The sequence below is a fragment of the Gobio gobio genome (genome assembly GCF_949357685.1).
Source record: "Gobio gobio genome assembly, chromosome: 6".
Taxonomy (NCBI): Eukaryota; Metazoa; Chordata; class Actinopteri; order Cypriniformes; family Gobionidae; genus Gobio; species Gobio gobio.
The window spans coordinates 37439891-37457428 of record NC_137102.1 but is presented as its reverse complement, the minus strand read 5'-3'; the positions used below and the strand labels follow the sequence as shown (position 1 = coordinate 37457428).

The following is a 17538-nucleotide window of genomic DNA, read 5'->3' as shown; positions in this document are numbered from 1 at the left end:
CAATATCTTCTCTACTGACAAAAGATGCACAGTTGTGCTCAATACATCTGACTACTATGTTAAAGTAGCCAAGCTTCTATTAACTAATATTAACAATGTCTCAGGTTACAAATGTAACCATTGTTCCCTGAGAAGGGAACGAGCACTGCGTCAACGAAGCGATGGTGTGGGAATGCTTCTGATTGCGTCGTGAAGCATGGTGAAATCCATCCAATGGCATGGCGGAACGTCATTGGCCTTCAGGCCTGAAGATCTCCAATTATCTTAAATCCAGAAGAAACACAGTCTTCATAGTGAGAAACTTCTGGTACAGATTCAATAGACTCGAGGAGGAAGCAGCCAAACCTTCTAATAACTGGGTCCAGTTGCCAATTACCACAACAAGAAGTGAAGACTCTTCACGTCAGAGAGTAAAGTATCCTTGTGGAGGGAGCTCTGGAATGGAGAATATTCTCCACAGCCCGAATCTAGAAGTTGGGCCCCCTCAGAGCCCATATCCGCAGTTTCCACAAGTCCAGCCGGGGGTGATAGATTTTGCTCCCTGCCTGGAATCTCCCAAGTAGAACAGTCGAGTAAGGACACCAGGCTCTAAGAACCATACTCGAGCTGACCAGAACGGGGCGACTAACAACAAACGGGCCCTGTCCCAGTGACAGTGTGTTGTTTCTAGAGACGCAAATAGATCCACTTCCACGTGGCCAAACTGCCTCCATACGAGTCTCCATTCCCCAGCCTCAGCCCCTGCCTCAACAGGATGTCTGCTCCCTGATTTTGATGCCCAAGGATATAAGCAGCTCTCAGGGAGAGCAGTTTTCCCTGAGCCCACAAGAGGATTGAACAAGAAAACTTGATTAGAACCATGCAGTTGAGCAAAAGTTATACAAAGTTCTTGCTGTGACTGCATTAAAATTTTCAGATTGTTCAGAATTCTTTCGGAATTTAAAACATTGTTGTACAAATTCTTACCATTCATTTACACAATTCCTAACATTGTCTTGTTACTCTGTTCTGATTATTCACTTTGATCCTTCCTTTATTTTGTCTTTATTCTGATTTATGTGCTTTCAATATTGTCTTGGATTAGTTTTCAAATTTCTTGAATTGTGCTAAAGATCTGGACTGGAAACAAAAATGTTTAACTGTTGCCTCCCTAAAGGTGCAATCCTTAAATTATCACCATTAGAAACTTGAAAAAAGTTGGTCCATGGGGTCTATCCCTTGCAAATGTTGTATAAACTAAATTAAACTGATTTATTAAGACAAAACTGATCTACCAGTCTAGTACTCTTACCTGTGTGTACCTTACATTGACCTGTGTCAAATACAGTTCCTGTAGGGCCACAATGCAGCAGAGTTTAGCTATAGTGCTAATTAAACACATATGTCTAACACTGTCTATTACAACTATCTAATCATGGTCTTCGGGAGGATTAAGAACTTCCAGGGAGGTGTGTCGGAGCTAAACTCTGCAGGAGAGGTGCCCTCCAGGAGCAAGACTGAACACCCATGCTCTAGATTAGGGCTCTAGATTAATTGCAATCTACTTACATACCTAACAAACATTCCACAAAAAATGTTGAGGGTGCTCCAGGAACAATGTTGAGAACAAGGAACTTCTTTCAATGAGTGCTGCACTGGAGTAGTGGTGACACTGACTAAAGAGTGCTAAAAACATTTTGAGGTACATATTGACCTTAAAATTCCTGAGTACATGCAAGCTGCTCAAAGACTAAACATCATGGTACTCCAGGAAAATTGGCCCTGTAATAAGAATACAGTCATTCCCTTTTGAAAAATAACCTCCTCCCAGTTCTTCCTATGTAACACTCATGGTTAAAAATCAATGCCTTAAAGGTTCAAGAAGGTCATCAGAGAGTAAAGTACAAATGCAGCTCTCTTGACTTGCGACCTGAAAATAAGTTCTCAGAACATAAACATGCTTAACCACTGCACAAATACTAAAACACCCAAATCAATTGTGGCCATTTGTGATTGTTATTGATGCCACATTAGTGCTATACTGACAGGTTATACCCCATCCCTTCTCCATTGCTCCCCAATGAAAAAAAAAAAACTAAGATGAAGGCTGTTCTAGTGGGGTTTTGACACACAGTACGTTTACATGGACAACAATATTCCGATATTAACCCGATTAAGAAACTACCATGTAAACAGTGATTTCTGATTATCTTAATCATACTCGGCTAAAGTCACACTCGAAGTAAACACAAATCAAATAAATGGAGCAATTCCAACCGGGTCCTTGCACCTTGGTGCCCGTGCCCTAATTAAGACATGTGGAGTATTCCTATTTTAGTTGCATTATCAAAGTGCATTATAGACATATACTCAGCTTAATCACACTATTAATGTTGTGTGGGAGTTTTTGCCACATTTTGCAACAGGATACATACCCACACGGAAGTGGTCAACCATTTGACGGCAAACAAGAAAGCATTAGATCGTACTCTCATCCAATACCTCAGAGTTTGTCACGGTGCATGAATGAAATGTTGCTGAATGAAAGTACAGAGGAGGCCTGTTGTTGGAGAATTTGTATCCGTCGTCATATATTTGCACGTATAGCATGACTAGTGGTGCAACGGATCACAAAACTCACGGTTCGGATCACACTACGGATCATGAGTCACGGATCGGATCATTTTTCGGATCAGAATAAAAGGGGGAGGAGACTATTTTTATTTGCTTTCCATTTATTACATAAAAACTTTTGGTGTTAACATAACCTATATGTACACAGGAACTTTAACAAGGAACTTTTGGGAACAAGGAACTTTTGGTGTTAACAAAAATAAAATAAATAAATAACCATCTGAATAAATCAAATTTGACTAAAAACAACCTGAGACGTGAAAATGGGCCTGAGCTTTTTTTTTTTTTTAGGATGTCAACATTCTCAGGGAGAGAGTAGACCTCTCACACTTGTCAGCATTGCAATTCTCTTTGTAGGCCTATACACTATTTTATAGATATCATGTTTAAACACACTACACTTAAACGTTTTATTGAATTCATTACTTTATATTTATATAGCCCAGTACCTACTTTCGATGTATATATTACGTTGGTCATGCAAGTTGCAAAACAGACAATAGACTATGTTAAAATAACAAACATTTTAAATTAAAACTTACGATAGACAAAAACCGACTGTTGTCTTTTTTTTCGTTTTTAAATCTTTTTACAAGAAATCCTGCAGGTCATAAAGAACTTTGTTTTTCCACCTCCAAGAAAGGACAGGTGCTCTCCATTATTTCTCCTTGTTTACTTAAAGGCCGTTTTCCTTGCTTTACTCGAGGCAAAAAGCCATGTGTTGACTTTGAAACAGAGTAGGCTTTACATTATATGCATCTGTGGTGGAATTACTAGATGTTCGCATCGATACATGTTTGTTTTAATGCGGATGCGCAGTCACTTTAATTCAGAAAATTCAGAAAACATCAAAAAATAGACTCTGTGCGGAAATGATCGCAGCACAGCTGTATGGCTACGCGCTCCTGGATGCACTGACGGACCGAAGCTGCGTGCAGTGTGAAAGCTGTATCCGTTAACAAGGGTACGGAAAAAATACGCACTGCAAACGGAGTATGTGTGAAACGGGCGTCAGCAGGTGCCATGCTCGATGTATGCGCCACTTTCATACGGCTTTCTCGTGCCACAGTGCCTACATACTGTTAGAGTTTTGTCCACCACCATTCTTCTGTCATCATTATATTTTATCAACTGCGATCCGTTACACCCCTAAGCATGACAAATAATTAACTGCACTTGAAGCTTTCGTATAATTAAAAATGAAACTTCTGATTCTGGAGGGAACGTCGGATAGCGTGGCATGGGGACCTAATGACGTGCCATAAATCGATCTATGTTCTATAGCATGTAAAACGGGAACATGAACGGAATATTCTAAAAGCAACTCATGTAAACACCTTAATCAGAATATTGTCTTATTCAGAATAAGATTACTGCTGTCCATGTAAATGTAGTCACTGTCTAAAAGCTGTATGTCACTAGGAACTTTGTCAAAACTGGATTTTATCTCAAAGCTACTTTTCAACCTGGTGTACATTAAACAATATTTCTGTCACATTTTGGCAATCATAAATGCTTACAATAAGCAAATCAGCAGTCTTACACTTCCTAGTGTGCCATGCTCATGGATTATGACATGCTTGTTAATTACATTGAATTACAGCCTCCGACTTCTGGCAGTCAGAAATTTGGGGTAGCAGTCCTACAATGTGACTACTTGCACGATGCCAGTCTACAGAGAATCCAGTAGGAGGACAGAAACGAATGCTGCAATTGACACGCCAACTATGATCAACCTCTTCACAATGTCATAAAAGAGTAACAGCAAAAGAGCATGGACTGACTTACAATACTCAACACTGTCCAAGTCATGATTATGGTGTATCATAGGCAAAAAAAGAAAAAAAAGAAAGAAACAGACCATGAAACTATATTGCCAAAAGCCAGTTTGAAGATAGTCAGATGCAAAACCACAGAAAAAATCCAAAGGTTTTTTCGGGGGATTTGTTTTGACCTCTCCTCGTTTACAGACTTCTTTGATTTTGGGTTTTGTACTTTTAAATCTAAACTCTACTGTTCTACATTAAAGCTTCTAATCACTCAAGCTCTAATAAAATATTGATTTTTTCTTTAAAATAAGCACACGATTGCCCCTGTGGTGTAGGCGCTTGAGTTTCCTAGCAACTCAAGATTAAATAAATAAATAAGTAAAAAATTATTAAATTCTTACACCCTCAGTAATTAAGATTTAAAGACAAAATAGAAAATGATTTAGTCATTCCAATTTACCAATTTAAGTGTTTTTGTGTTCCCTTTCGTTCAGTCACTACGACGTAACGTTAGTGACTAACGAATGGGGGTTTCGCTTAGAAGCCTATCATCTTCGAGCTTAGAGAAAACGCCCAATGGCGTGCCAATGCCATGGGGCATGCGGAATTTGCATACGTAACTCCGCCTCACCGCGTGAGAATATAAGGAAGTACGTGGCAATATCGCATTATGTTTCTGCTTTCGGAGCCAAGAGAACCTACCTCTTCACTCCTACAGCCTTCTGAGACTCTGTCAGCTTCTTCGAGACGAGCAGCTTTCCGGTCGGTGTTGGTGTAACGGCGCGTTCCAGTGATCGCATACTTCCTGCCTGCTGATCTGCGCAGTGGTCCGTTTGACAGCTGGTGTGTGTTTCCCTGGGCGCTTCGGCATCGACTGCGAGGCTTTCCTCTCACAAAAAGAGCTTACGCGTGGCACGTCTTTTTCAAGACGGCTCGCCCGTGCACTTCCGGGTGCGATCGATTTCCGCTGCTGTCTATGGGCGCATTCACTGCTCGAGCGTGTTTGGGCTTCAGCACGTTCGGGCAGTGTTTGCGGATGTGTCACGTTTCCATTGCGGGAACGTGACCATCGCGATGTCGCGGTCGAGACTCAATGATCTCCGTGAGGAGAGAGAGTCCCCTCTGCCACACCCCAATCTACCGTCCCCGAGTGAGATGGTACTTTGGCTGGTGGCCAGGGTGACCTGAGGGTGGTGCTGTGGTATTAAGAACCCCGATGTTCATTCCTCGGGCCACGCCCCCCTCTTACATATCGCCTCCCGCGAGTGTTGGACTGAATCAACGGCCCGTCTCTGACGCCCCGTTCGTTCAGTTCACGCTCCGGATAGCAGTGAGATGTCGATCGCCGCATCCCAAGGTGGGCTGGAGTCCTTTGGGGATGACGATTAGGTTGTGCTCCGCCTCCGGGTGTGTCAGCACTGCCTGATCCGACCTAAAGTTGACAGCCATGTTATCTCGGGCAGCCGCGAGTCTCGCGCTGGTGTGGAACTCCGCCCAGTCGCGGGTGCTCGTGGTTGCGCGATTGGTTTTTCCTGCCTTTCGCTCCCGGGGTGCATGAGGAGGTCACGCGGTCCCGGAAGTCCCTGTGCTTCCCGCGACCGTTTGGTGGCCTCCTCCGCCTTCTCTGCCCTTGATGGGGCCGCGGCCTAGGGTACACTGGGGCCCCCTCCCCCCCACTGTTGAACTCTCTGTTGCGCACTACGGTGTCCACAGAGGGCTTTGACGTGGCGTGGTGTGGCTGTCCTAAGAACCCTCCCAAAGCCTGTGGGCTCGTCTACTTCGGTGGCGTTGTCCTGCAGAGCTACGGGCAGGCCGCCGCCCCTTTGCACATGCACAAGGGTGGAGCCGACCCAGGGTTCTTCATTGAGCTGCGTGCCGCAACTGATCCTGCCCCCGGGCGGTGAAGGTGGCCACACGCTCCCTGGGTCGGGCGATGTCCACAGCTGTGGTCCGGGAGAACACCTGGCCTTACCTGGTGATGTGGAGGACGTTGAGCGGGCCCGCCTCCTCAACTCACCCATATCCCAGGCTGGCCTCTTCGGCGGCGCGGCTGAGAACTGCGCCCAACGGTTCTCGGCCGCCCCAGAGCAGACTGAGGCTGTAACACGTACTGCCCCGGCGGCCAGCTGCTGCACCAGCCGCCGGCTCAGTCGCCTCAGTCCGCTCGCCGCCGAGGGCGCCCTCCCTCTTCCCGCCCGGCCCCAGCAGCAGCCTTCACCTGGGCCGCGCCATGGAGGTGGTTGAGGATGTCGCCCAGTCCGCTCCCCAGACTGGTTAAACGCCAGGCTGGAGGTGGACAACTCAGAGATGGGTTCCAGTTCTTCCCAGGGGATGGCAGCAGGGCCTCTCCTTCCCCCGGTGGAGGGCCGGGGGAAAATCCTTCCGCTGCTGGCCCCCGGGCTAGCAGCGCTTGGGAAGAACTCATGTTCCTGTCTCTGAGGACCCAGAGACCGGTGATGACGGTGTGCGCCACCCACGGGTCCCGCCACTCGCATCCCTCTCTGTCGCCAGCCTCCTGGCAGAGCAGACCCCAGTGGAACGTGCGTCCTTCCCTGGTCTCCTCTGTCAGGACGCAGCCGTTAACCGTGCCCTGACCCCGGGACGCTCAACAGCCTCCCCTGTCCGGGCCGGTAACGCTGCCTCGCTGCCCCACCCTGGGTACGTCTGCCGTCCGTATGACCCCGTTGGTGCAGTCTCTGGAAGCATGGCTTCAGCTTCCGGGGCTTTCCCGCTGGGTCGCGCGGACCGTCAGGCGCGGCTACGCGATTCAGTTCGCGCAGGCTCCTCCCCGCTACAGGGGAGTCCGCTTACCGTGACCGGGGCCCATACCCCCGTCATGCGTGCAGAGATTGCCACCCTGCTGGCGAAGGGTGCGATCGAGCCTGTCCCTCCAGCCGAAATGAAGTCGGGGTTCTACAGCCCCTACTTCATTGTACCCAAGAAAACCGGTGGGTTACGGCAAATCCTGGACCTTCGCATCTTGAACCGATCTCTTCACGGCTTCCGTTCAAGATGTTGACTGCGAAACGCCTTTTCGAATGCGTTCGTCCTCACGATTGGTTTGCAGCGATCGACCTGAAGGACGCCTACTTTCATGTCTCCATCCTTCCTCGACACAGACCGTTCCTACGGTTTGCTTTCGAGGGGCGGGCATATCAGTACGCGGTCCTCCCATTCGGGCTATCTCTGTCCCCTCGCGTCTTCACGAAGATTGCCGAGGCAGCCCTTGTGCCCCTTCGGCAGCACGGGGTCCGCATCCTGAACTACCTCGACGACTGGCTCATACTGCGCCACTCTCGAGAGCAGGTGTGCGGACACAGAGATCTGGTTCTCCACCACTTAGCCCGTCTGGGCCTTCGGGTCAACTGGGAAAAGAGAAAACTTTGCCCCGTGCAGAGGATCTCTTTTCTCGGTATGGAGATCGACTCGGTCGCCATGTGCGCGCAGCTTACGAGCGAGCGCGCGCAGTCTCTGCTGACTTGCCTCCGTCAAATCGAGAGCAAGAGTGCGGTCCCACTGAAACTATTTCAGAGGCTCCTGGGGCATATGGCATCTGCAGCCGCGGTAACGCCGCTCGGATTGCTTCATACGAGACCGCTTCAGCACTGGCTTCGCGATCGAGTCCCGAGATGGGCATGGCAGTCTTGCACGCTCCGGATCCAAGTGACTCGGGCCTGCTTACAGACGCTCACCCCGTGGTCGAACCTCAGTTTTCTACGGGCCGGTGTGCCCTTAGAACGAGTTTCCAGGCATGTTGTCGTTTCGACGGATGCCTCTGCCACGGGCTGGGGTGCCATGTGCAATGGACAAGCAGCCGCGGGCTCCTGGACAGGACCCCAGCGCCTCCTGCATGTCAATTGCCTCGAGTTGCTGGCAGTACGGTTCGCCCTGCACCGCTTCCGAGCGTTGCTGAAGGGTCAGCATGTGCTTGTCCGGACAGACAACACGGCCGTAGTAGCGTACATCAACCACCAGGGCGGTCTACGCTCCCGCCGTATGTCTCAACTCGCCCGCCATCTCGTTTTATGGAGTCAGAAGCGCCTGAGGTCCCTTCGTGCTGTCCATATTCCGGGGGTCCTGAACCACGCAGCCGACGAGCTCTCGTGGTTTCAGCCTCTTCCGGGAGAATGGAGACTCCATCCCCAGACGGTCCAGCTGATTTGGGAACAGTTCGGCGACGCACAGGTAGATCTGTTTGCCTCCCACGACTCTTCCCACTGCAGCCTGTTCTATTCCCTGACCGAGGGCATGCTCGGCACGGATGGACTGGCGCACAGCTGGCCGCGGGGCCTACGCAAATATGCGTTCCCCCCAGTGAGCCTACTCGCACAGCTCCTGTGCAGGATCAGGGAGGACAAGGAGCAGGTCCTTTTGGTCGCCCCGTACTGGCACGGCCGGACCTGGTTCCCCGAACTCATACTCCTTGCGACAGCCCCTCCCTGGCCTATTCCTCTGAGACCGGACCTCCTTACTCAGAGACGGGGCACCCTATGGCACCCGCGTCCCGACCTGTGGAACCTCCACGTGTGGCTCCAGGACGGGACGCGGCAGGTTTGAGTGGCCTGCCACCTACGGTGGTCGCCACCATCACTTCCGCTAGGGCAGAGTCCACTAGGCATGCCTATGCGTTGAAGTGGAACCTCTTCGTCACCTGGTGCTCTTCCCGCCAAGAAGACCCCTGGAAATGTCCGATCGGGTCCGTGCTTGAGTTTCTCCAAGAGGGGTTGGAGCGAAGGCTGTCTCCCTCCACCCTCAAAGTATATGTGGCCGCAATATCTGCCCACCACGATCTCTTGGAGAACAAAAAGGTAAGTCAGCACGACCTGGTCATCAGGTTCCTGAGGGGAGCGAGGAGACTGAATCCTCCTCGCTCTCCTCTCGTACCCTCTTGGGACCTCGCAGTAGTTTTAAGTGCTCTGCAGAGGCCTCCCTTTGAGCCTTTGCGGTCGGTTGATATTAAGTTCCTGTCTATGAAGACGGCTCTGCTGACCGCATTGGCCTCAGTTAAGATGGTCGGGGACCTGCAGGCATTTTCGGTTGACGAAGCGTGCCTGGAGTTCGGGCCGGCTAACTCTCACGTGATCCTGAGACCCCGGCCTGGATATGTGCCCAAGGTTCCCACCACTCCATTTAAGGACCAGGTGGTGAACCTGCAAGCGCTGCCTTTGGAGGAGGCAGACCCAGCCTTGGCATTGCTCTGTCCAGTACGCGCTCTCCGCGCCTACGTAGACATGGCGCAGTGTTTCAGGACCTCAGACCAGCTCTTTGTCTGTTATGGTGGAGAGCGGAAGGGAAGTGCTCTCTCAAAGCAAAGGCTGTCTCACTGGATAGTGGACACCATTGTTTTGGCTTACCAGCAGCAAGGTCGACCATGTCCCCTTGGTGTGAGGGCACACTCCACCCGGAGTGTGGCCTCCTCTTGGGCTCTAGCGCATGGCGCCTCGCTAGCAGACATCTGCAAAGCTGCAGGCTGGGCGACACCGAACACATTCGCCAGATTCTACAATCTCCGAGTGGAGCCAGTGTCCGACTATGTACTCGCCCCCCCGAGGGGCCGGTAGGGGCCAGGCTCGGGTGTCTTCGCTTGCTCGCCACTCCACTCCACGGACTGGATACGTGCGATATTCTCCTCAGGTGAGCTCCCCGAGAGCCCTGAGCTCCTCCAGCACTGTCGACACCGCCACACGTGTATTTCACTGTAAGTCTCCGCAGTGAGCGGGGTTCTTCCCTTGGCGTGTCCCCGCCACCCCTAGGGTTAAAAATCCACCTTCGGCTGGTACCCTAGAGTTTTTCCATATGCAGCCCGTAGCGGGTCATATGTGTACTCTTAAGTCCTCCCCACGGGTAGGCATCCTTGGCATTCCCTCACTGGGATATGCTCCCCAGTGTACCTTGGTATTCCTGTGTTAAGTGGGAGTCCTTCGTCCGTACTAGTATTACGACAGGGTACTCACACTTACGCAGGGCACTGGAAGACAGCTGAGTGGCGGGATTATATTGGGACCCCCATTCGTTAGTCACTAACGTTACGTCGTAGTGACTGAACGAAAGGGAACGTCTCGGTTACGGATGTAACCCTCGTTCCCTGAGGAGGGAACGGAGACGTAACGTCCCGTTGCCACTTCAGTTGTGCTACCTGGAATGCAGGAGTTCAGTCTTGGCTCCTCAAGCAGGTAACATAATGCGATATTGCCACGTACTTCCTTATATTCTCACGCGGTGAGGCGGAGTTACGTATGCAAATTCCGCATGCCCCATGGCATTGGCACGCCATTGGGCGTTTTCTCTAAGCTCGAAGATGATAGGCTTCTAAGCAAAACCCCCATTCGTTAGTCACTAACGTTACGTCTCCGTTCCCTCCTCAGGGAACGAGGGTTACATCCGTAACCGAGACGTTCTTCCCTATCAAATTTGACCAGAACCAATACTGATCAAAAAACGTGACAGACAAATGGTACATTCATATATGACACTTCTGTTCATGTGTTTGATGAGTCTGAAAAATTACACAGCATAATGTAGCATAGCATAGCATAGTGTCATCATGGTCAAGAAGATTTGACAGTCAGCAGTCAATAACAAATTCTTGCCAGTTACTTTGAAGGCTTTCTCCTACCAGTTTCTTAATACATGATATTCAACAGCATCCTCAATTTGAAAAATAGCTTATGACAGAGCACAAAAAAAAAAAAAAATGATGGAAAAAAACCTTACTCTGAGAGGCCGAATTCTCTGCTTTTATAACGCTGATTGAAGAACTCTTCTTCCTCCTCCTCTTCTTCCTAACACAAAATATACATCTTCAATATAACAGAATACACTATGAACTAACATTAAAAACATTGTTACTGTTATACTTTACATTAGTATTTCTTAAAGGGTTACTTCAGTGATTTAGCATTAAGCTTTGTATTTAAACTGGGTCATTTATGCAGTAGAAATGTGAAATTATTTTTGAATTTGGTGCCTTCTAGACTGAGAAAAGACAGAAAATGTATTTTTGTCTCATGTGGATGAAAGACAACAACTCCCAGAATGCACTTGCTTCGCTGCCCTATGAGGCAACTCCGTACACCGACGTTTTGATCTTCATAGTAATACAATAATTTTGTTCAGTTAGAGAATAAACACTACAATTAAAAACTGAACATATCTTTTCAATAAAGTGTGAGTGAGCCAAAACGAAAGTCACGGCACAGACGGAGTAGGAGTCAGATTTCATTCATCACGAAGAGCTGAGCAGAACTGAGGTAACGTTAAACGCCAGTCTGGCACGTTTTCAGATCGCATATGGAAGCTAAACTCACAGGAATTCAGGAATTCATTGAAAAGTTGAAACACTCACTTTACTCTGCACCGCGCTCCGTTATGATTGTCCGCGTGACCGTCTGTGTCTTAGAATCTGTGCGTGAGATCTCTCCCCTATGGGCGGGTTGATAACATGGGTCGCAAAAGGTCGCAAAATGACGATATTTGCATCATCGGAGGATTTTTTCCAGAAATAAAATGCATAATTCTCTCATCTCAGGTGGATAGGAGGGGGGAAAGTACCATCATTTGAATATACTACCGGGTTTCTACTGATACAAAGCCTAATGATAAATCACTGAAGTTACCCTTTAAGCGCATAAATTCTGATGTTATAAGAAATGCAAACAAAAGTTAATGCACTGGATACATAATTAAAGGTATACTAATGAGAAACGTAATTAATATGTTATTATTTTCGAAATAATTTTCAAGCGCAAAGTCAGTGTTGTATTATATTACATGTTTATTAGACAACTGTTATGCAAAGTGCCATGTTTCATTCTCTTACCTTAGTAAGTTCCTGTGCATTGGCTAGATTATCCACAGCAATAGCCAAGAATACATTAAGCAATGTGTCTGTTCACAGCATTGTCAAGAATGTAGGTACTATTTGAACAGATGTTTCAAACTTGCTACACTGTTTGGCAACACGTTACATGTAGTTACTGTAGTTATAACTATCAATTATGCATAATTAAATGCAACTAGCCCTAAAACAATCCCTATGTATAACCCTATAGTAAGTACATGTAGTTTATTATTATTACTCAGTGTTGTTACTCTTAAATGTATCATTAAACTGTAACGCAGACACCTTAAATAAAGTGTAACCCACTGTTTTCATGTGCAACAACAACATTAGAAGTGTTTTCTTTCATCTAGTATTTGTTTTACTTCTTTCAAATATTTTGTCACATAGAAAATAGTCATGGCTAAAAAAGGATACAGTTCCCAAACAAGGTTAAAACAATAAAGTAGATTGAGGACCACATCCCATACTGCACTCCTCCTTGGGAGCGTATCCCATTGTACATCACCTCATTCCAGTCTTCTCCAGTTAGAATCTATGTTAAATTAAGAAATTCAAAAAGAGCATTTAAAATAATATCAATAATTAAGGCATAAATACTTTATGTGAGCTCATTTTATATAATATAATTAATTATGTAATTAAATAATATAATTTTCAATTCAATCCCAAAAAATGTAGAACCATTCTTGGTGTAAACATCAATCGAATTGCAAACAGATGGACAAAATGGCAGCCACAATGAGGGGATGAGCAAGAAAAAAGAAGCGGCTTTAATATATTTATAATATAGATATTCTCACCAACTGTTTAAAAGCTTTGCTGCTAAATAAGTTAAATATGAGGTGAATAAAAGAATCAAACGTATTTACAATGTTTACGTCCATTGAAGAACAGCACAGAATATAGTGATCTGAAGAGTCATACCTGAAAGACAGTCATGATGGCAGCTGGAAACGTGTCAAAATTAGTAGGAGTGTAATCTTCAAAAATGAACCTGTGGAAGAGAAAAAGCTGTTTCAACTGATTTAGCTAAAAGTACATTTGTGTTTGTCATTTTTTTTTATCCTTGTAAGCATCCATATAATTGACTGCAAATTGACTAACCTTTTGTTATTGCTTGACGCACAGGCCTATTGCTCTTGTGAGTCAATAGCACTTTATTTTTGTGTATGTTAGAGCTTTCACAACGATGCATTTTTACTAGTCAACTATTCAGCGTGTCAGAATTTACCCTGTATAAATCACTCACTACATGTCATGCAGTATCAGCATCTTTGCTGTTTCTGGCAAGTCCAGCAGTGCATTGATGAAAAGTGTGAGAGTGGAGAGAATGTCTGCATGAGACAATGTGGGAGGGAAACGAAAGTGTGCATATCTCCATTGACAGAACCAAGCTGCTCGCACTGTCACGAGTCATTGTCTTCCGTGCATGCAGTGTGGTTTGCTTATACTTTGTGAAAGCACTCTGGGTTTTCTTTATTTTTGTTTACCTGTAATTTCATATAAAGTATATGTCAATTACAGTATATTATTTAAAGCTAATGTCACACAGTTTCTCTGAAACAAGCATGTGCACAGAGGAATGTTCCTTCTGTTGTCACCATGCATTGAACAAGCTCAAATTAAGGTATATGATCAACTAGTTAATACTCACACAGTGTTATGTAGTGGCAGGCCTAATTGAGTAGTTGACTATGCAAACCCGTGTGTGTGTGTGTGTGTGTGTGTGTGTATGTGTATGTAAAGACTGTAAGGCGTTAGAGAAGGTAGGTCAGTCTTGAGGCTCCATTTAAATGTTCTTTTCCCCTTTACATTCTTTTGAAGTGTATGTTTTAAAGGGTTAGTTCACCCAGAAATGAAAATTATTTTAATTCCTCACCCTCATGATGTTCCAAACCCGTAAGACCTTTGTTTATCTTCGGAACACAAATTAAGATATTTTTGATGAAATCCGAGAGCTCTCTGACCCCTCCATAGCAATGTAATTAACACTTTCAAGGCCCAGAAAGGTAGTAAAAACATCATCGTAAAATAGTCCATGTGACTACAGTGGTCCAACCTTAATGTTATTAAGCGATGAGAATACTTTTTGAGTGCAAAAACAAGCAAAAATAATTACTTTATTCAACAATTTCAGTGTCAGTCTCCTACACAGTTTACGCTGTAAAGACAGTGCAGCTCCTGCATCATCACACGCATGCGTTGTGGTTCTCACGTGAACAGCATCAGCTTCCGTAGAACTCAAAAGCGCTATATTTACAACGTAAACTGCGTAGGAGACTGGCACAGAAATTGAGTTAGAACGAAATTGGGTTAGAACGAAATTGTTGAATAAGTCGTTATTTTTGTTTGTTTTTGCGCTCAAAAAGTATTCTCGTCGCTTCATTGAATTAAGGTTGAACCACTGGAGTCACATGGACTATTTTAACGATGTTTGTACTACCTTTCTGGGCCTTGAAAGTGTTAACTAAATAGCTGTCTATGGAGGGGTCAGAGAGCTCTCATAAAAATATCTTAATTTGTGTTCCGAAGATGAACGAAGGTGTTATGGATTTGGAACAACATGAGGGTGAGTAATTAATGACAGAATTTAAATGTTTGGGTGAACTAACCCTTTAATGAACTGATGTAATGTTTTGTTGTCATATTTAAGTACAGTGTATCTTGGTTTTATGTCTGTAATGTCTGTATGGTGCTCTAATACCATGATCAATTTCTCACCTGCCACCAAACAGCTGCATGCCAAGTAAAGCAAAGACTACGATAAACAGGAAGAGGAGGAAGAGCAAACTGATGATTGACTTCATGGAGCTCATGAGGGACACCACCAAGTTCCGCAAGGATGACCAATACCTGATAAAACAAAATGCATGTTCTTTACATTGTCATTATTTGACCTTAGTGTTGTATTCGAGAGAGAACGTAGCAGACACATCTGTTTTATATGCCTGCTGATGTCTTTATGTAGTTTAATGTCAACTTTAATGTCAATGTCAACTGCATTTGCTGGCAGAACGTCCTCAAATGAATACCTTGGATAAATGTTATGTACTTACTTTGTTATCTTAAAGATTCGTAGCAGACGCAAAGCTCTGAGGACACTAATGCCAAAAGACACTCCAGGCCTGAAGAATCCCCAAACCACTTCAAAAATACTTCCTACAATCACCTGCACAAAACGCATTCATTTATGTTTTGATTAGTGCCAGGATTCATCAGACATATGGCTTGCATGATTATTTTGTTGGATTAGGTTTAACTTAACAGAGTGTCTATTTACGTACACTAAGTGCAAATAGCCCGCATTCTTAGCGGAGGCCATTTACACTAACTCCGCTCACTGACGTCTATTTGGGCCAGACAAAAATTTGGAAGATGCTGTAGTGTCAAAAGTAGCAATAATGGAGTGTTAAAGCACATGGCAGATAGTCTTGAGACAAATCGAACCGAGTTTGAATCCACTTTTTTACTCCCTTTTTTTTCATTACATACAGTATCAGATCAGAAAGGCATTTATTTTCAATAAAAATGATGAAAGCAGTCGAAAAGTGGGAAAAAAGTGTCTAACGTGTGTTTAATAATAAAAGTGTTTATGGTTAGGGGTAGGTGTGTGGAGGGATTTATTCGTTTTTTTTCTCAATAAGGCATCATCCATTTAATAATGTAAAAAATATATAATAATTTACACTCTGTGTTATTATTGCATACCGTATAATGTACAACAACACTGAGGAGCAAATAGTATCTGACACTATTTATAAGTGTAGTTTATAATTTAAAATGATTTAAACAGTGTAAACAGAATCTAGTTGCTATTTACACTAACTTAAACATCTATAAGAAGCACTTACCCCACAATCAAAGCAGTTGAAGGATGAATGGAAGTAAAGACGGAAACCAAGGCCATACATTTTCAGGAACATCTCAGCAAGAAATAGTCCAAGAAACACAAATTCTGCATAGTCTGCAAGTTGTAAAAAAATAAATAAATAAAAAATAAATATTAAATTATTTTCAGTGTCAAAACATTTCTGAAGTGGTAAGCACCTACTGTAGGCTGGGTTTTTAAATACTAACACCATGTACTAGCCAACTGGAAGTGAGCATTAAAACTAAATTGCTCCTCTTAAAATCAATGAAGCTGTCTGAGCCCTATTCACAGTGACATTGATTAAAGCACTTTCTGTTCGGTGGGTTGCTATTAAATGTTTATACTCGATTGTACTATTCTACAGGTAGCCACTGTCGCTGATTTTTTGCATCACCAATGGTGTCATTTGGAGTTGACGATTCTCACAGAAAATGAATGGTGTCTAGTCAGTTTTTCTCTACAAACATGTGTGAACATCTGCAGTCACTGTACTGGTCAGTCACGAGTAGGTGCTCCTAGTTATGGTTTTTCTCTTTTATGCTGATAAAAAGAATATTCAAGAGGTACATTTTTAGTTACACCAATGCACTAAGCATCATATTAATGCAAATTTGTTATGCAAAAAGATAGTTGTTGTTAAGTCATTATTCAGCCTCGGGTACATCCCTACTTGTTATTTTCATAAAAAGGAAATATGGTGTCTACACTGACAAAAAGTGTGTGCTTGTTCTTTTGAATGTAGGAACACTGACAGCTTCACAGAGCCCTCATGACAACATGACCTGCCTTGAGCTACATAGTGCTTGATGCCCTGTTGTGCAGTGTGGAGTAATTTCAGCAACTCCTAGACAACTAGGAACCATTAAGTGACTGTCCGTCTTCGATACACACAACGGTTCTGACATGTTGAGTGGGCAGTGGGGCATTTTACTCTCTGACAGGCCTATTTTGTATTTTATTAGCAGCAGTTTCACTGGAAAACATAATGCTGCCCTAAAGTGGTTCATTACACTGTGTCTCCAAATAAAATGTGCTTTTCAGAGCTGTAAAGTTTGCTGTGAAATATTAAGATGTGTTTTTTCAGTTCTTATCAGAAGCAGCATTCAGATAGTGACCTTGGAGAAGGTGCTTCAAGGAGTTTGTGATCAGACCAGAGCTGAATTGAGCACCACGGACCAGTGTTTCTTAAACCTGTCCTAGGGTCCCCAGACCACAGAACGTTTTGTATGTCTCCCTCGTCTAACACAATTGATTCAACTCTAGCAGCTCATTAGTAGAGACCGCAAAACTTGAATTTGATATGACTAATTAATGTTCCGTGGTGGGGGGTTCCCAGGACAGGCTTGAGAAGCACCACCATAGACCAGGGGTGTCCATTCCTGCTTCTAGAGGGCCACCTTCCAGAAGAGTTTAGCTCCAGCCCTAGCTAAACACACCCAAAC

General features: G+C 45.0%; 1 protein-coding gene across 1 annotated transcript in view; it reads right to left on the bottom strand.

Annotated features, from left to right (window-relative positions):
- cacna1eb (calcium channel, voltage-dependent, R type, alpha 1E subunit b) overlaps positions 1–17538 on the bottom strand; it is a gene marked incomplete at its 5' end in the record, with an annotated part of 150700 nt that overhangs the window by 82031 nt on the left and 51131 nt on the right. Inside the window, 7 exons of the mRNA XM_079819516.1 lie at positions 11097–11164; positions 12202–12269; positions 12640–12757; positions 13150–13219; positions 14947–15078; positions 15282–15394; positions 16077–16189. Coding sequence (XP_079675642.1) covers positions 11097–11164; positions 12202–12269; positions 12640–12757; positions 13150–13219; positions 14947–15078; positions 15282–15394; positions 16077–16189 — 682 coding nt within the window. The remainder of the gene's footprint in view (positions 1–11096; positions 11165–12201; positions 12270–12639; positions 12758–13149; positions 13220–14946; positions 15079–15281; positions 15395–16076; positions 16190–17538) is intronic.